The sequence below is a fragment of the Schistocerca piceifrons genome, chromosome 4, assembly GCF_021461385.2.
Source record: "Schistocerca piceifrons isolate TAMUIC-IGC-003096 chromosome 4, iqSchPice1.1, whole genome shotgun sequence".
Lineage (NCBI taxonomy): Eukaryota > Metazoa > Arthropoda > Insecta > Orthoptera > Acrididae > Schistocerca > Schistocerca piceifrons.
Window position 1 is genome coordinate 4,305,695 of NC_060141.1, and position 20,809 is coordinate 4,326,503.

The window sequence follows — 20,809 nt, forward strand, 5'->3', positions numbered from 1 at the left end:
CAACCAACTACAACGAATCACAGTTGTGGATCCTGCGTGGTGTCTCTTCTTCCGGATATCTCCGAAAGAATAGACACCACGCATTCATATAAACATCCTAGATATGTTGCCGTTACCCCCTCCACTGATCTGCTCTTTTGCTAGTGGTGCCTGGCTACGATCTGTGGCCTTGAGGAGTGTCCCTGCTATATTGTCAGGTGCAGACCTTACTGTATGTTAACCCTTTTTTTTTGCACAGTACAGGGTTTTACACCTGACTCAGTTGTAAGCCAACTATCTTTGTTAATTGTACTATCTTGACACCAATTATTAGGTTATCTTGTACTTCACTTATTAGTGATCTTGTACTTCACTTATTAGTGTCCAAGACGCTCTAATTACCCCCAGGGGGCTCGCCGCTTTTTGGTGGGTTTGTGCTTCCCTACCACGGGTCCCCAGCATTTACGCCATCTTTTCCCTTCCGTGCTGCATGTCTGTCCTCCTGCTATTCTTTTTTCCCCTCGCTTGGGAAACATGTCTGGGATGTTTTTGACAATGTGTTCTGTATTTTCAGCTGTTGACCACTGTTTTTCGTTCCTTTTCCTTTCTTTCTTCACCTTCTACTTTACTTCGTCTGCTTCGGCATTTGAGGTTCCTATTTGTCCTTCTTTCTACCTGTGCACTACTGAAGGCTGTCCCACGCGTCTGACACGTAACAGGTGACTGGGTAACATGTAATTCCCAACCCGAGGTAGACAGGTAGGGTTTGCACGTACCCCCTGCCACAGGCCAGGCCCAGGGAGGGATGATTGCCTGAGCTGCTACCGTCCAAAATTCCCGATTGGTCCTCGATGTCAGGTGTTCGGGAGGTGTGAACTGTCACCCGAGGCAGGGAGGCGCCTTCTGAGTGGGGTCCCCAGCCGGAAGGAGTGTACCATCGGAGACACTGACAATCGTGGGGGATTTTCTGGCAATCGGCCAATTGTCATCTTCACAGTCGACGTCTACCAAACGTAAATGGAATGAAGCTCCCAATTCAGAGACCCTCCCAGTTGCACCACAGTTCCTTGTACTGAAGACTGTCAGTCCTTTGCAATGGTAAATCCGTTTCTTACTTCAGAAAGGTGTTAATGCAGTTGCTGGCCCTATGAAATCCTGCTCTCGTTTATGCAGTGGTGCTTTGCTTTTGGAGACTACTTCTGATTTTCAAGCACAACTACTGCTAGCTGTTTAGCTTTTCCACAGCTATCCTGTTTGTGTCGAGGGCCGTAGAACTCTGCATTCTTCCCGTGTTGTGATTTACGCTCCACTAGGCTACTCAGTGGTCTGACCGAGACGGAAATCCAAACGTACCTCTCTGATCAGGGTGTCATAACCGACCGTCAGGTGATGAAAAGGTAGATTCATCCTTAGTGCCCACACTCACTCTTTTTCTCACCTTTAATGGAGTGTTGCTTGCATCCAAGATCAAAGCAGGCTGTGAAGTTATCACATTCTGACCGTACGTTCCAAACCGGTGTCATCGTTACAACCACACTTGAGGGTCCTGTCGACACCCAGGCATAAGTGTCAACTGCAATGGTGACCGTGCCGCCTCCCTCTGTGTCTCGATGAGCGGGCTGTCCAGGAGACCCAGATAAAGGCAAATGTGCCTTACCTAGTCGCTTGCAAGCTATTGGTTAGTTGCAAACCCTGCATTCTACCATCTAGCACTTACAGTACTGTCCTTGCCTACATCTTGTTTCGTGAAGGACATGGTCACGCCGACATGTGACCTCAAATTCAGCACTGAGGTTGTGAAATTGCCCAGTGTCGTGGTAGCATCACAGGTTCGTCTTCCAGCTGTGCGACGAGCCCCCAAACGTTCGCTTCCTGGGGCGAAGTCACCTGCTATTCAACTGGGAGGCCGGAAAGCGTAGAAAGAATAGTCCCCTGAAGACTTCCTGCGTCCCTCCGGCCGACAAACATCAGAGTCTTCCTCTGCCAAACAGAAAAGCTCCAAGAAGTCAAACAAAGGCAAACGGTCTTCTCCTTCGCCGACTCGGATCCTCTTAGACGGTGTCGCCGTGCGATACCCTCATCCGGGTGACCTCCGTGTCGCACTTGTGCACTGCCGACCGTTCTTCTGCCCTGGACTCTGCAGATCGACAGGGGGAGAATGCCGATGACTCTGTAGATCTCTTGGAGCGGGATCCTCCAGCCTCAGCACCCTGTAGCAGTGAGTCTTTGAAGGCTGGTACTTGGCAGTTGCTGAGGTGAACCTCTTCATTTTTTCCCTCCTCCCCTTCTCATTATGGTTCTTCTTCAATGGAATGTTTGTAGCCTTCGATTAAACAAAGATGATTTACAGCTGCTCTTAGAATCGCAGTGTCCACTTGTTCTCTGCTTCCAGAAAAATAAATTGTGTCCTCACGACTGCTTTGAGCTCTTGCATTTCTTCCCAGTTCATTTTGATCTTCACCCCCCCCCCCCTCCCCTTCCATCTCGTGGGGGAGTCATGTCTCTCTTAATGAGATGACGTTCATAGTCAACCAATCTCCCTGACTACATGCCTTCAAGCTGTTGCAGTTCGCCTTTTCCTTCCTAACTTGACCTTTTCCCTTTGCACTGTTTACATCCCTCCGTCATTCGATGTCACGAGGGCTGACTTCCTACAGCTTATTGGGCAGTTGCCTCACCCCTTTCAGCTGCTCGGTGACTTTAATGCGCATCACGCTTTTGTGTTTCTCCCAGAACCTGTCAGAGAGGTGTCCTCTTGGCTGACCTTCTCAATCAACTTAACCTTTTCTGCATTTACAAGGGAGCACCCACATTCCTTTCAGATTCCACACAGACCTATTCTCATTTGGACTCATCCTACTGCACTGCCCAGCATGCCCATTTTCAGTGGTCCATTCTCTTCGACACACGCTCGAGTGGCCATTTCCTGTGTGCTATCAGTTTGCTAACTTCTACCATACCTATATGCACACCCATATAGTAGCTCATTAAGGCCGACTGGAGGCTTTACTCCTCATCTACATCTGCATCTACATTTATACTCCGCAAGCCACCCAACGGTGTGTGACGGAGGGCACTTTACGTGCCACTGTCATTACCTCCCTTTTCTGTTCCAATCGTGTATGGTTCGCAGGAAGAACGACTGTCTGAAAGCCTCCGTGCGCACTCGAATCTCTCTAATTTTACATTCGTGATCTCCTCGGGAGGTATAAGTAGGGAGAAGCAATGTATCCGATACCTCATCCAGAAACGCACCCTCTCTAAACCTGACGAGCAAGCTGCACTGCGATGCAGAGCGCCTCTCTTGCAGAGTCTGCCACTTGAGTTCGCTAAACATCTCCGTAATGCTATCACGGTTACCAAATAACCCTGTGACAAAACGCACTGCTCTTCTTTGGATCTTCTCTCTCTCTTCCGTCAACCCGATCTGGTAAGGATCCCACACTGATGAGCAATACTCAAGTATATGCCGAACGAGTGTTTTGTAAGCCACCTCCTTTGTTGGTGGACTACATTTTCTAAGGACTCTCCCAATGAATCTCAACCTGGTACCCGCCTTACCATTAATTAATTTTATGTGATCGTTCCACTTCAAATCGTTCCACACGTATACTCCCAGATATTGTACAGAAGTAACTGCTACCAGTGTTTGTTCCGCTATCACATAATCGTACAATAAAGGATCCTTCTTTCTATGTATTCGCAATACATTACATTTATCTATGTTAAGGGTCAGTTGCCACTCCCTGCACCAAGTGCCTATCCGCTGCAGATCTTCCTGCATTTCGCTACAATTCTCTAATGCTGCAACTATTCTGTATACTACAGCATCATCCGCGAAAAGCAGCATGGAACTTCCAACACTATCTACTAGGTCATTTATATATATATTGTGAAAAGCAGTGGTCCCATAACACTCCCTGTGGCACACCATAGGTTACCTTAACGTCTGTAGACGTCTCTCCATTGATAACAACATGATGTGTTCTGTTTGCTAAAAAGTCTCCAATGCAGCCACACAGCTGGTCTGATATTCCATAGGCTCTTACTTTATCAGGCGACAGTGCAGATCTGTATCGAACGCCTTCTGGAAGTCAAGGAAAACAGCATCTACCTGGGAGCTTGTATCTAATATTTTCTGGGTCTCATGAACAAATAAAGCGAGTTGGGGCTCACACGATCGCTGTTTCCGGAATCCATGTTGATTCCTACAGAGTAGAATCTGGGTTTCCAAAAACAACATGATACGCGAGCAAAAAACATGTTCTAAAATTCTACAACAGATCAATGTCAGAGATATAGGTCTATAGTTTTGCGCATCTGCTCAACGACCCTTCTTGAAGACTGGGACTACCAGTGCTCTTTTCCAATCGGTTAGAACCTTCCGTTCCTCTAGAGACTTGCGGTAAACGGCTGTTAGAAGCGGGGCAAGTTCTTTCGCGTACTCTGTGTAGAATCGAATTGGTATCCCGTCAGGTCCAGTGGACTTTCCTCTGTTGAGTGATTCCAGTTGCTTTTCTATTCCTTGGACACTTATTTCGATGTCAGCCATTTTTTCGTTTGTGCGAGGATTTAGAGAAGGAACTACAGTGCGGTCTTCCTCTGTGAAACAGCTTTGGAAAAAGGTGTTTAGTATTTCAGCTTTACGCGCGTCATCCTCTGTTTCAATGCCATCATCATCCCGGAGTGTCTGTATATGCTGTTTCGAGCCACTTGCTGATCTAACGTAAGACCAGAACTTCCTAGGATTTTCTGTCAAGTCGGTACATAGAATTTTACTTTCGAATTCACTAAACGCTTCACGCATAGCCCTCCTTACGCTAACTTTGACATCGTTTAGCTTCTGTTTGTCTGAGAGGTTTTGGCTGCGTTTAAACGTGGAGTGAAGCTCTCCTTGCTTTCGCAGCAGTTTCCTAACTTTGTTGTTGAACCACGGCGGGTTTTTCCTGTCCCTCACAGTTTTACTCGGCACGTACCTGTCTAAAACGCATTTTACGATTGCCTTGAACTTTTTCCATAAACCCTCAACATTGTCAAATTTCGGAACAAATTTTCATTTTGATCTGCTAGGTAGTCTGAAATCTGCCTTCTATTACTCTTGCTAAACAGATAAACCTACCTCCATTTTTTTATATTCCTATTAACTTCCATATTCAGGGATGCTGCAACGGCCTTATGATCACTGATTCCCTGTTCTGCACTTACAGAGTCGAAAGTTCGGGTCTGTTTGTTATCAGTAGGTCCAAGATGTTATCTCCATGAGTCGGTTGTTCGAGGTAATTTTTGGATAGTGCACTCAGTATAACGTCACTCGATGCTCTGTCTCTACCACCCGTCCTAAACATCTGAGTGTCCCAGTCTATATCTGGTAAATTGAAATCTCCACCTAAGACTATAACATGCTGAGAAAATTTATGTGAAATGTGTTCCAAATTTTCTCTCGGTTGTTCTGCCACTAATGCTGCTGAGTCGGGAGGTCGGTAAAAGGAGCCAACCATTAACCTAGCTCGGTTGTTCAGTGTAACCTCCACCCATAATAATTCACAGGAACTATCCACTTCTACTTCACTACGGGATAAACTACTACTAACGGCGACAAACACGCCACCACTGGTTGCATGCAATCTATCCTTTCTAAACACCGCCTGTGCCTTTGTAAAAATTTCGGCAGAATTTATCTCTGGCTTCAGCCATCTTTCTGTACCTATAACAATTTCAGCTTCGGTGCTTTCTATCAGCGCTTGAAGTTCTGGTACTTTACCAATGCAGCTTCGACAGTTTACAATTACAATACCGATTGCTGCTTGGTCCCTGCATGTCCTGACTTTGCCCTGGACCCTTTGAGGCTGTTGCCCTTTCTGTACTTGCCCGAGGCCATCTAACCTAAAAAACCACCCAGCCCACGCCACACAACCCCTGCTACCCGTGTAGCCGCTTGCTGCGTGTAGTGGGCTCCTGACCTATCCAGCGGAGCCCGAAACCCCACCACCCTATTGCACAAGTCAAGGAATCTGCAGCCCACATGGTCGCGGAACCATCTCAGCCTCTGATTCAGACTCTCCACTTGGCTCCGTACCAAAGGTCCGCAGTCAGTCCTGTGTCGATGATGCTGCAGATGGTGAAGTCTGCTTACATCCCGCTAGTCTTCACCAAATCAGATAGCCGCCGGAAGCCAGAGAGGATTTCCTCCGATCCATAGCGACACACATCATTGGTGCCGACATGAGCGACCACCTACAGATGGGTGCACCCTGTACCCTTTATGGCATCCGGAAGGAGCCTTTCCACATCTGGAATGACTCCCCCCGGTATGCACACGGAGTGCACATTGGTTTTCTTCGCCTCTCTTGCTGCCATATCCCTAAGGGCCTGACATTGGAGCTCCCAATTACCAGTAAGCCCACCCTCTGCGACCGCCCGGATCTTGCAGACTGAGGGGCAACCTCTGGAACAGGACAAGCAGCCATGTCCGGCCGAAGATCAGTATCAGCCTGAGACAGAGCATGAAACCAGTTCATCAGACAAAGTGGAGAGGCCTTTTGTTCAACCCTCCGGAATGTCTTTCACCCCCTGCCACACCTCGAGACGACCTCCCACTCTACCACAGGTGAGGGATCAGCCTCAATGTGGGCAGTATCCCGGGCAGCCACAGTCGTAGTCCGATCGGGGGATGCGTAGGACGAGCTGGCTGTCCTCGACAAACCCCCATCTGGACCCCCACAGAGATGCCCATTGGCAACAGCCTCAAACTGTGTGACCGAAGCCAACACTGCCTGAAGCTGGGAGCGAAGGGATGCCAACTCAGCCTGCATCCGATCACAGCAGTTGCAGTCCCTATCCATACTAAAAACTGTTGTGCAAAGAACGTCTGAACTAATCTACAGAGCGCACAAACAGTTCGACACAAAATTTAAACGGTTATTAAAATACAAGATTGCCTAATAGGTGCAGTAATGCTGCTACTTGTGCACTGCTGACACATTGCTCGGCGGCGGAAGGAGACTACGCGATTTTACACTATTCAGGTACTAAAACGCGATGCTACACTCTCAAATACTAAAATACGCCCGAAATTTATGAATTAAACAATGCAAGTACCAAAAACACGCAAAGAAATTAAGAATTAAACTAAGTGAGCTAAGAGTATACGACTTGCTGCTGCAGCTGCTTAGCCAACGGCGGCAGGGAGCCGCCTCCCTGGCGACCTTTGATGAACAGCATTTCCCCAGTTGTGATGTCCAGGTAGAATATCTTAGAAACGTTATCCTTACCACCGCAGAACGTTCTACTCCTCCCACTTCCTCTTTACTGCGCCATGTCCCGGTTCCTTGGTGGGCAGAAGTGTGCCGCGAAGCAATTCACACGTGTAGACCTATTCTCCGTATTTTTAACTGCCATCCTGCGATGGAAAAATGCATTAATTATAAACAGTTAGCTGCACAGTGTCATCGTGTTCTTCGGGATAGCAAAAAAGCTAGCTGGATTTCATTCACTAGTTCTTTGTAACAGTTCCACTCCCTCTCTCTTACTGTGGGCCAATCTCTGACTGCTCTCTGGGACCAAAATTTAATCACCAATTTCCAGCCTGACAGTAGCAGACGATGTCATAGTGGATCTTATTGCTGTCTCCACTACCTTGGGCTGTCATTTTGTGGACATTTTGAGCTTCTCCTGCTATCACCCTGCCTTCCTCCATCAGAAATGAGTGGAGGAGGCTCAGGTGGCTACCCTTCTCTTCTCAGAATCGTGAGTGCTGCAATGCTGCCTTTACTATGAGGGAGCTAGATCATGCTGTCACTAGATCACGCTCTCACTTCATCCCGATCCTCTGCCCCAGGGCCAGACGATGTTCACATTCAGGTGTTGCAGTGCCTGTCTCTTGCGGGCAGGCACTTTCTGCTTCATACGTACAACCGCATCTGGGCAGAGGTCAAGTTTCCCAGATGCTGGCGTGAAGCCATTGTCGTACCGAGACCTAAGCCCAGTAAGGACAAACACCTTCCTTCTAGCTGCCACCCAATTTCTCTTGCCAGTTGTGTTTGCAAGGTGATGGAACAAACGATTCATGCCCAGCTGGTGCGGTGGCTTTAGTCTTGCTATTTACTTACTGCACAGTGTGGATTTTAAGTGCGCCGTTCTGCAGTTGTGCATCTTGTCACTTTACCCACCCATGTCATGAATGGTTTTGTGCAGAAATCCCAAACTGCGGCCATGTTTTTCGATTTGGAGAAAGCCTGCAACACCTGCTGGAGGACTGGTACCGTCCGTACTCTCTTCATGTGGGTCGTCTGTGGCTGCCTGCCCTGTTTCCTTCAGGAATTTTTAAAAGACTGAGTTTTCAAGGTACGTGTGGGTTCTGTCTTGTCGGATACCTTTATCCAGGAAAATAGTATGCCTCAGGGTTCCATCATGAGTGTTGTCCTCTTTGCTATCTCCCACCGGGCATCTGCAGCTCCCTTTTTGTTGACAGATTTTGCCATCCGTTGCAATTCTCCACGGACTGGTCTCATTGAGCAACACCTTCAGCAGTGTCTCGATCATCTTCACTCGTGGAGCATCAACAGTGGCTTTTATTTTTCCACTAACAAAACAGTTTGGATGAATTACTGGTGATGCAATTGGTTTCTTCCACCATCTTTACATCTTGGGCCTGTTGCTCTTCTGTCCATTAAAACTACAAAATTCCCGAGGCTCATGCTCGATAGGAAACTTTCTTGGTCCTCTCACCTGTTATTACCTGGCAGCCTGCTATACGTGGTCCCTCAATATCCTGTCTTTCCCCAGTGGTATTTCCTGGGGAGCAGATCACACCACCTTCCTCTGTTTGTACTGGTTCCTTATCTGTTCAAACTTTGCTATGACTTTCATCTCAGCAGGTATGCGTGCCATTTGTCTGCCATGCGTGGCCACCCATCCTGTACCTCCTTCTTTGACGACTCCTTTGATTGTGTCCCTCTTCTCTGTTACCTCCTAAAGTTCGCTTTCGGCTCTTGCTCCGGCAGCTTAACTTTACGGTCTGAAGCCTTCACCACCTTGGGTTTGTGCGGCGGCCCGTGTTCACCTCGGCCTTAATTTTCTTCCTGAGGACACTACTCCAGCCTCGCTCCGTCACCTTCAGTTTCACGACCCTCGCACGGAACTTGGCCGTAGTACCTCTGTGTAGACTGACGTCTCTCAGACTGATCATGGTGCCGGGTGTGCCTTCGCCATTGGTACCGATGTTTTTCGGTATCGGTTTCTGGAACACTGCTCAGTATTTACAGCAAAGCTCTTTCCTCTGTATCGGGCTGTGCAGAACATCCGGTGACACGGGCTTTTCAATTGTGTCAGCTGCTCCAGCTACCTTAGTGCCCCTGTGTACTGTAAATTGTCCATTCCTTAGTGCAACAGGTCCAGGAAAGCTGTCACTTGGTCATTCTTGATGGAGCTAGTATGATGTTTATGTGGGTTCCTGGCCACATTGGTCTAACAGGAAATGAGGCTGCTAATGCTGCTACTGAGGCTGCAGTCCACATACCTCAGCCCACTAGTTCTTACTTGCCCTCTGATGATCTCTGTGTTGCCATCTGTCAGGAGGCGGTGTCCCTTTGCCATCACCACTGGTGCTCCCTTCATGGGAACGAGCTCTGGGCTGTTAAGCCTCTCCCAGCAGCTTGACCGACCTCCTCTTGGCCCTCTCGCCACGAGGAGATCATTTTAGGTAGGTTGCGCACCGTGCACTGTCTTTTTAGCCATCGCCATTTGTTAAATGGTGCTCCCACACCACTTTGTGCTCATTGCACTCGACCTTTGATTTTCTGCTATTTTCTTGCGGAATGCCCTTTTCTTAACCGCTTACGTCTCAGTTTGTGTTTGCCGTCTGAGTTATCAGCCGTTTTAGTGAACGATGTGCGGGCTGTCAACCATGTTTTACTTTTTATCCGTTGTAGCAATATGGTGAAGGCTATTTAATTTTTAGTTCCGTTTCTCTATGGCACATTTTATAAACGTTTCTCCAAGTCTCTGTTTTTAGCTATCCTCTCTTGTGTCATTTGGGATTAATGTGTAGTTGTTTTTAACTCCTCTGTTTGGCTTAGTGGTCTACAGTTCTGATGTCGGCATGTTGTTTTGGCGCCCTAAGATAAAACGAACCCAAATCCAAAATTGTCTAATTATCATAGTTAGTGATATACAACTGAGTCAGACACAGAACCCTACACTGCGCCTAGAAAAAGAAAGGCGTACCGGTACAGAGAGAGCCACACCTGGCAGCGATAGCACGGACGCCGGAGGTGAATGTTCGGGAACCGGGCATCACTATTCCCACCAATGACAACACCCGTTGCGGCATCCTCACTGGTGGCGATGTGAGTGGAGTGATGGAGGGGGTATGGTCAGTGTATGTAGGACACAGACAAGAGTGATGCAGCAGTCATCAGGGACCACCCGAAGGTGACAACGAATCTGTCTGGCAAAATTTCACGGAGAACTTAAGACGTGACAAATAGCGGACTCCCGAGAAGTCTAGAAGTCCCGTAAGATCATGAGATGCAGCAGCTACACGTACACCTACATCTATAATCCGTGAACCACTGTGAAGTTCGTGCCAGGAGGATATGTCCCACTGTACCAGTTATTAGGACTTTTTTCCATTCCATTCCATTGACTTGTGGAGTGTGGGTGAATGATTGTTTGAATGCTGTAATTAGTCTAATCGTGTCCTCACGATCCCTGTGGAGCAATATGTAGGGTTTTGTAGCATATTACCAGAGTCATCATTTAAAGCTAGTTCTTGAAACTTTGTTAGTAGTCTTTCTGGGGATACCACTGCTAGTCATTTCCTCTCCTGTTCCACTCATAAATAGAGTGAGGGAAAAACGAATTTCTATATACCTCCACATGAGCCCTGTCTGCCTCATGCGAAATGTACTTTAGCAGCAGTAGAATTATTCTGCTGTCAGCTTCAAGTACCGGTTCTCTAAATTTTGTCCGTAGTGTTCCTTGAACAGAATGTTGCTTTTGTGCTAGTGATTCCCATTTGAGTTCCCAGACCACCTACATAATACTTGTACGTTCTTCGAACCTGCCGGTAACATTCTTCGAACCTGCCAGTAACGAACCTAGGAGCCCGCATCTGAATTGCTTTGATGTCTCCCTTTAATCTGATGTGGTGGATGTCTTCCTTTAATCTGACGTGGTGCAGATTGAACAGTACTAAGCACTGTATCAGAGGAAAAGTTTGATATGGAAAGGATGCCAAAAGTAAGAGTATAAGTACTGTTGTTTGTTATTAGGTTTAATGCAAACAGAAGTGGGTTGCTGACCCTCAGTGAGGATGAGGTCAATATCAAGGAAAGTGGCATGGGATTCGGAATGTTAGCATGTGAAATTTAATTGAGAGAATGTAAATGGAGTGTCCAAGGATTTTAACGGGTCAGGCTCACCACGAGTCCATATGGCAAAGATGGTATCAACATGTCCAAACCAGACCAGGGGCTGAAGAGTTAAGAATCTCGGGAAGGTCCCATCCGAGCTACCCGTGAAAAGGTTGGCATAGGAAGGAGCCATCGTGGTTCCTGTGGCTGCGCCCCTGATCTTTTTGTAGGTCCTCCCCGCAAAAGTATTTGTTGGTAAATATAAAGTTGATTAAGACACAGAGGAATTGACTGTGGATATTGATTGATATCAATGGTGCAAGTTGAAAATTTGTGACGGACCAGGATTTGAAACTGGGTCACCAGCTTCTCGGGCAGCTGCGCTGAGCCTTATGCCATCCAGGCACAGTGGTCTCCACATCTGCACAGACTACCCTAGCATGCCTCCCGTCAGACCCAAATTCTCAACTTATACCACACACTGCTGATGTAGTGCCTCTGCTCATTAGCCACGGCATCTGCCAGTTCCCGTACGAGTTTGATGTTGACGTGCATCTGCCCTGAAGGATTCATTGGCCTTCATCACCTTAATTATGTATATGGTGTCTGTTCTTTTGGACATGCCCACTGGCAGCTAATGTCTTAATTCCTTTGTGCCTTTATTGATTTTGGCTGTAGTATCAAAATAATGTCTGTTCTTGTGGACATTTCTGAAAGAACAGACACCACATACAAAGCTGATTAAGCTGAGCAGGAAAGACGTCATAGGTTTGCAATCAGATGGAGAATCAGGAAATGTTCAGTGACAGATACACAATGTACATGGGGGATGTTGGTATGGAGGGAAGTGGCATCAGTAGTGTGGTAGAAGTGGGACAGGGACAGATTTCAGATAGTCTAGAAAAAGGTTACTGTCTTAATAGAGGAGCAAAGTCTCTTTACTATAGGTTCTGTGTTGATCAACTAAGGCAGATATATGTTTGGTGGGTGGTTGGAAGCGAGCAACTATGGGATGGTAAGGGTGATTATATTTGTGGCTCTTAGGAAGAAGGTAAAAGGTGGGGGTGCATGTTTTGGGTGGGTAAGAAGTTCTATAGATTGAGGTATGAGACCTAATGAGGGGTGTGAGATTTCAAGGAGAGACTACAGGTCAGTTTGTATCACAAGGATGGGATTTTGATGGCAGATGCTGTATGTAGAGGTTGTGCTGCTAAGTGATATTTCCAATTGATATTACGTGTTGAGGAAATTAGGTCCTTGATTAAATGCAGGTTTAGGCCTGAAAGGGAGACCCTGGGATAATACTGATAATTAAGGGGGGAGGGGGGAGGAGGAGGAGGGGAGTGTATGTCGAGTGATTGAGAACACTATACTCCTGTGACTGGTTCTTGTGATCATCATCATTTTCTGGCGGGCAGTGTTGAAGGTCGGTGTGTGTTAAGAAGTTTGGCCAAACGTGGTTTGCAGCAGAGGAGTGGTGGTTGATGGTGTGGCTGTTTAGGGCGGTGGAGAGGGACATGAAGGGCAACACCGCAGTTGAGGTAGTTTAGGAGAAGGTGGGGTAGCTGCTTGGTGTGAAGTCTGACCTTTTGTTTCAGTTTGAAATTGGCTTGGCAGATGATACCCTCCAAGGAAATATCAGGGGGCAGATAACTGCAGGGTTTTGTAAAAGAAGATAAGTCTGGTGGACTCGAAATTTGCAGATGAGGCACATAGGTCACAGATTAGCTGGGTAACTGCAAGAATTGCTGTATTTGAAACTGTAAAAGGGGCTGGTGTAGAGTAGGATTATGTCCAGAAACAGAGTTTCAGTGTTAGGCCTTTGGGGGTAACGCCCAGGGACAAGCAAGTTTCAAGAAACGGAATGTGGGACCTTAGTTTTGATAGTGCAAAAGCATGTTTTTGAAAGGACTGAATGTATAAGGGGTGTTAAAAAAGAAACGAGCCGGAGTCTGGAGTGCGCAAACCGGTGACAGGAGGGTAATATTATGGCACGTGTAACGAAGTGTGGTTCCAACCAGAGTGTGCAATTTCACAGCCCATCACTAGAGGGCACGATGCACGTCACGTGACTATACAGAGCTAGCGGTAGTATGCATCGGTCGTCCAACACTCCAAGTCCCATTGTAAACAGTGACATGGAGGTGTCAAGAGAAGAGCAAAGAGGTGTTGTTAGTTTTCTGACAGTGGAAGGAGTAGGAGGAATGGATATTCGTCGACGAATGTCACAAGTGTAAGGCGAATACTGCATGTCCCTTGCTAGGATCGAGGCTTGGCACAAGCGCTTCAGGGAAGGACGGGTGTCGGGTGTCGTTAGCCAACGATGCGCGGTCTGGAGCACCACACTGCATTACCGATGACATCGTCCAGCTGGTGGATGCACTCACTACCCAGGACCGCTGAGTAACAGTGAAAGCCATAGCCGCCGTGGTCGGATTGAGCGTCAGAAGTGTTTACACCATCGTGAAGGAATGACTGCACATGCACAAAGTGTGTGCGTGTTGGGTGCCCCACAGTCTTGAACCACACCAGGAAGCATGTCAATTGGCCCACTGTCGTTCTCGTCTGCAGCGCTATGCTCGGGAAGGGAATGCGTTCCTGACACGAGTGGGGGCTGGAGAGGAGTCACGGTGTCATCTCTTCGAACCAGAATCAAATCTGCGAAGTCTCCAGTGGAAGCATCCAGGGTCACAACCACCAAAAAAAGCCAAGGCCATCCACACAAGTGCAGGAAAGGCTATGCTGACGTTCTTCTTTAACCAAGATGGCCCCCTTCTGATTCACTTCCTGCAGCACGGGACAACAGTGAATGCACAGTATTACTCGCAAACCTTGCCCACCCCTGCCAAGCGATCAAATCAAAACAAACAGGCAATCTCACCTGTGGTGTCATTCTGCTCCACGACAATGCAAAACCTCATGCGGCCAACACAGTTGTGGCACTCCTGCAGAAATTCAAATGGGAGGCTCTGGGCCACCCTCCGTACAGCCCGGACCTCTCTCCCTGTTATTATACCATTTTTAGTCCCTTTAAAAAGGCTCTTGGGCAAACGATCCACCTCGGACGATGACATCCAGCTGCACATGCGGAACTGGTTAACATTGCAGCCCCGGGAATTTTATGAGACAGCTATTCACCACCTTGGGTCACAGAACCAGGGTAAATATTTCTAACATACAGGTGCTGGTTTCTGTAATTATGCCTCCAGCTCATTTCTTTTTGAACGCCCCTTATAATATGTAAATGAGGTTCATCATGACAAGAGAGAAGGCTTTGGAGTGTTGGGGATGGTAGGAGTGGCAAAAAAGGAAGAGAGGAGGAGGAAAATATGAAAAAAGGAAGGAAAGCAAGAGAAAAGATGGGAAAATCATAAAAATTTGCATGAAAATCGTGAGAACAGACAAGGGTTAACAAGAAATATCAATTGAATGAGAATTTATCACCAGAAAATTGGACACAACAATTTGAAAAAATTATTATGAGAAAAAAAGTCATTGGAAAAGTTGTGAAAACAGATGAAATTTTAAAAACGGTGCAGATGGAAAGAGGAAGATATTAGTGAAAACATAATCTATTGTGTTTGGCAAATAAAGCAACACAGGACAAGGCAGTAAAAATTGATCATTGTGGTTTGTGAAAAACAACTGCAATAAAATGAATTATGTAGAAGCAAGGTAAGTGGAGGGTGGGAAAGAAAATTGCTGTCAAATTTGCAAATAAATTGGCGGAAGATGACCAGGAGAAGGACCTGTAGCGAACTTTAAACAAACAGTTGTTCACAAATTCATAAATAACCATGGACCGGTCAGTGTGCACAGAAATTGGTGATAGAAAAGATTTAGGCATAAGATGTTGGTCAACATAGATGGTACAGATAAATAGGCGAGCAAAGTAGTGCGTAAGGTCAGAAACAGATGATAGCTTGAACAAGGTAGATGACAACAAAGACTGGCAAGAGGGTTACATAAGAAAGAATTATGGCTGCATGAGCTAATATATCAACAAAAGTAATCAATTTTTAACAGTATAGTATGATTGTGTGGATAAAAAAAATCGCACCATGTAGTCGCAGGAGAAAACATTTATAAAGGTACTGAAATTTGCAAGCTTTCGGAGCCAGTGGCTCCTCCTCCTGACAATAGGGTTGAAGGGGAAGGAAGAGAGGTGAATGAAAAGGACTGGTGAGAGATTACTGGGAAAGCATTGTGCACGAATTAATAAGAACCGAAAGCTGAGTGCATTGTATGCAGTAGAGGTGTGGATGAGCAAAATATTTGTTTGAGATTCCACCTGTGACTCACTGATATTATGTTTATAGGGTACTATGTTTTTTGATTTTGTGAAGTTCAGAATTTTGCATTTATGAACATTTAAAGCAAGTTGCCAATCTTTGCATTACTTGGAATTCTTATCAAGGTCTGTTTGAATATTTGTGCAGCTTTTTTCAGACTGTACTTCATTGTAGATGACTGCATCATCTGTGAAAGGTCTGAGGTTACTGTTAATATTGTCAACAAGGTCATCAATCCCAACACACTTCCCTGGGGCACATCTGATGTTACTTCTATATTTGTCAATGACACTGTATCCAAGATAATGTGCTGCATCTTTGCTAATAAAAAATTCTCAGTTCAGTCACAAATTTTGTCTTATACCTCATACAATTGTATTTTTGACAATAAGTGTAAGTGTGGTACAGAACCAAATGTTTTTCAGAAATCGAGAAATACTGCCTCTACCTGACTACCTTGATCCATAGCTACAGTCTGCTGCTGGGCTCGTTCTGTTCAACGTTGTGCTTGTACATATCTAAGGTTTTCTCTGAGCTCAGATAATGGGATGAAAAATGTAATAGGGCAACATGCCAAAGCAAGAACAACTAGCCTGTGGCACTTCCAACTTCTGCAAGGCAGAAGTGTGCCACCTCTTACATTTTTTGTGGTCGAATGACAAGTTACATGAGTAGGGTCAGCTACCCCTGAGTGGAGTGACAGACCTACAGATATGCTGTCACAGATAGCAGTGTCCAGGTTGTTGACAAACATCCCAGGAATCACTGTTAGGGCCTATTTTTGTGAAGTCGCAGCACTTTTGTTGTGGCTTCTGGAACAGTTATCGACTGTAGTACGTGAAACGATGGCTGTAACACTTCTTGAATAGTGGTGGTGTTCATAGTTTAAACTGAGTATTAAAACACTGATTTGGGACACCAGATGTAATTATGTATTACTTTTTTATAGTAAAATGCTAAGTAGTTAACACATGGTAGAGATTAAATGTTCACTCTTTTTATACTGTACTCAAGCTGATGCACACACACACAAGAGTACAGATTAACATTTGTAAAGTTTTGTTGCTTTTCTGAAATCTTCATTTTTGTCTGTTTCACAGGTTTATTAGAAACAATGGATTTGACCAGTGAACTTGAATTACTTCAACAAAACCGTGCTATTGGGGGTCCAAGGCACCAACGACAGATCCTGGATATGTTCCAGGATATTCGGCAGGGTTTGGCTGATACTGTCTACTGTTGGGCTGCTCAGTGTGGACTTCCTCGTGAACCAACATTTCGGTTAGTGCATTGCAATTTCATCAACGAAAGACATTTCTGTACAGTACCATAAGACATTTGGCAAGTTTCTAAATCAGCTTTTAGGAAGCTTGAAGTTAAATTATGCAAAACATAGTCTAAATAAATGTAATTTGCCTTGTACACTTGAGACTTAGCCCCTTGCTGATTATTTCTTTTCTTATGCACCAGATAATATTCTTAATGTTACACAGGGGTTTTGTCTACAGTCTGGTTGGTATTTTACTGTAAAATATTATGTTTTTTAGTTTGACCACAATATATAAGAAACAAATAGTAAAAATATATTACAGTTGTTTTGTAATGCCTGTCTGTTACCCTGTATAAAAATTTATTATGCTATTTTGTCTATAATCGTACAAAGTTATCTCAATCTCTGATGTTCATATTTTGTCTTGCCTTAGTCATTTTATCTACGGCTTGTCATGACGGACAGTGCAGCTAATATTTCTTGCTCATAAAATATCAGAGAAAGATTTTCAGATAGTTTTTTTCTGACAGTGCTATTAGTTTCTCACTTTTTACTACCTATGCATGCTGTCTGTTCACTTATTGGTTTTTCCTCTTTGTTATACATAATATATTCCTAACAAAGTTTGTGAAAGGTGTTACAAGCTGCGGAGAATTATAACGTTCATTCAAATGAAATCAGGTCAGTGCGTCTACCTTTGCCTTACACATAAGGTGGAACCATGTAACTGCAGGTATGGTGGCACCATCTATTGGTAGAGAGACTGACGCGTGTGCACAGTTTGGTGTTGTATAGTGCCAGTGTGGTTTCACACCGAAGAGAAGGTGCTCACACAAATTATCATCCACTACCGAACATGCAGGCTAGTAAGCAGGAACAATGAGGAGTGATTGGAATTTTTGGTGGCAGAGGGAGTTAGAGGCTGTGAAATGTATCAGCGGATGAAGGCTGTGTTCGGTGAGTACAGTCTGAGCCGTTCTAGTGTTGTGGAACGGTGCAAACGATTCCTAGAGGGGCGCGAGACACTGGAAGACGACGCTCGTTCTGGCAGACTCATTGTGTCATCACACTGGAAATTGTTGTGGAAGTGAATGCTTTAGTCTTAGACAACTGCAGAATCGCCATGGATGAGACCTCTAAAACAAGCTATTCCCGGTCATCGATTCACAACGTACGATGAAGTGTGTGACTGGGTCCAGGCCTGGATCCGACAGCAGCCTGCTAGTTTCTTCAAGGGTGGAATCGACCGGCTAGTGTCGCAATGGGAGAAATGTGCCAACAGTTTTGGCAATTATTTTTGAGTATGTGTACTGTGTATAACTACATTTTTGAGTTAATAAAATCGTTACTATTACTTTACACTAGTGACCGGGTTTCATTTGAATGCCCCTCATACTTCTGAAGAGTTTTCCGTATTCTTTCTTAAAACATTGTCGCTCTTGTGTTTTCATTTGCCGTTGTATACATATCGCATATTCTGAATTAATTATCCGTTATACCGAAATTTTTGACAACATTTGCTGAATTAGTTAACAGGAAGTCAGGAGGATTGGGTTAAAATAAGTGGCAAGTCACCCAAAACAATCACTCTGAATGTGCACAAATATTGTAAGATTTTGCCAGAATATTTGTGCCTTTCCTGGAATAGCACCTTATTGGTGCTTTGATTCTGTGTGTGTCAGTGGCTGTGGGCACACCATTATTCAGATGTCAAACAGAAGGAACCATTGCTGTCAGTAACAATGGGAAACTAGAATCAGATTTCAGATGTACGAGGCGCTATCCAAAATTTTCAAGACTGGTACTGCCATCTGTTGAAAACCTTGCCTTTGGACTAATGGTCACCATCACCCTCGAAGTAGTTCCCATCTGCACGTACACACCAGTCCCAGCACTTCTGCCACTGGTCAAACATTTTCTGGAAGTCCTGTTCTTTGAGGGTGTTTATTACTGCCAGTGATGCTTCTTGTAATCCTCCCTAGAGTGTCGAGCCGACGGCCTTTCAACTTGAGTTTCAGTTTTGTGAATAGCGCGAAGTCGTAAGGTGCCAAATCTGGCGAGTAAAGTGGATGGGGTACAACTGCCATGTTGTTTTTTTGCCGAAAAGGTCCTGGTAAGCAAGGACGTGTGACAGGGCGCGTTGTTGTGATGCAGCAGCAAGTTCCCTTGAGACCAAAGTTTGGGCCGTTGTCGCCGCACCTTTTCACGGAGCCGTCGCAAAACGTCACAGTAGTATGCGGAATTCACCGTTTAGTTGGGTGGGGCAAATTCTTTGTGCACAATTCCCTTCGTATCAAAGAAAACGATGATCATGCTCTTCACTTTGCTCTTCCAGTGTGAGCATCATCTTCGACGTCTGTATGGCCAGCCCTGAACTGAGCATGCCACTCACACGCGTACGGCTCGTGCTCTGTCTCCCAAACACTTGTTCAATCATTGCAAGGGTCTCTGTAGCACTTTTTCCGAGATTCACACAGAATTTGATATACAAGCACTGTTCTGTTCGCGGATCCAATGTAAAATCACCACAAATGGAAATCACTGTGGGCAAGCAACACGTCCTCCCAGCTGAATGCCACTCCGCACACTGACTCATCAGATATGCAGCTCTCGGCACCTAACGGTGCAAAGATCTACTACTCCTATAGGGTGTATACGACCCGGGACAACTGGGAAATCCGGGAAAAACCTGGGAATTTTTTCATCCGGGAGAAAACTGGGAAAAACCCGGGATTTGTTTACAATTCCGGGAATTTTTCATTGTTTTAGTTTTAAGTTAAATTTTTGTGATTTTGAGTGGTAAGAACCAATACTCTAACAAAGGATATTACTGTACCCCGCTACTGCAGAATAACACTGCTGCAACGAAACATGAACGAGAACAAAAAAAAAGTAAAATAAACTTAAATTGCAAAGGAAATGTGCCGTATACAACAACAAAGCACGGTGCTCATACAAGTGTCTGCCAACAGCAAAATGTGTCAAAGAATTTGGAAGACTATGCAATGCTTCATAACAACAAATTGCCTCCGATGAGCGTGACGAGACAACTGTTTAAATTAGATTCCTTTGAGCAGTTGCGGACGGGCTCTTGGGCATGCGTAGTTGAGTCTCATATTAGTAGTACCTTCTCCCGCTTCTTGTTACAGAAGTGTGGCTTGGTGCCACTACCTAATATTGCCCCGGTTCGGAAATATAGTAACTCTGGGCCCAGATGCACAGAGCAGTCTGAGTTGTGGTGGGGAGGTGTGTCGTCTCCACGTGACCTGTGTTTACGTTCAGTGATTTTGTTGTTTCCTCTTCGTTTATTGCTCTCACGTTCAATGATAAAATGGATTTTTGTGACTGGGACATATCAAATGAATTAAAATACGTTCGCATAATGACGGATGGCTAAAATATGTCATTAGTTTCAGATTTTATTTCCACCTTTCTGGCAGTCAAGGATTAATCGCCTTGCAGAACAATGAAGTAATCTTTGTCGGTTTGCTAAAGAGATTTGGCTTTTATTAACCTTTTCTGCTGAGGCAGTCAGTTTATTTGAAATGAACTGTTGAATTTCACACTGTTGAATTTCACACTGTTGGCTGGTTTCAACTGTTCGCTGATTTCAAGTGCACGTATGACATTATGCCGTAATAAAGAACCAAACATGAGATATTACAATACTGGTACTCCAAGAAAATTTACATCCGAATCTGGACATACGAATGTGCACTTTAAGCCGAATTATGCATTTTAGTATGGTTCACGAAATTCTGATGCTCTTGAAGTATCCTTTGATGTCTTGTTTCTTTTATGACCTAATGTAAGATCTTTTAATGTTTTACACGTATGAACATATGGCCTTCCTGCATCATCACGCGGTGATGACTGTTATGTGGCGCTCTCTTGCAACTGCTAAAACGAACCTA

The 20,809-nt window shown here is 45.2% G+C and overlaps 1 protein-coding gene across 1 annotated transcript in view; it reads left to right on the forward strand.

The window, feature by feature from the left end:
* The window catches only part of LOC124794849 (nuclear pore complex protein Nup205-like), a 124,753-nt gene that overhangs the window by 51,482 nt on the left and 52,462 nt on the right, over positions 1-20,809 (forward strand). The window contains exon 5 of the mRNA XM_047258514.1: positions 16,726-16,906. Within this exon, the coding sequence (XP_047114470.1) occupies positions 16,726-16,906 (181 nt within the window). The remainder of the gene's footprint in view (positions 1-16,725; positions 16,907-20,809) is intronic.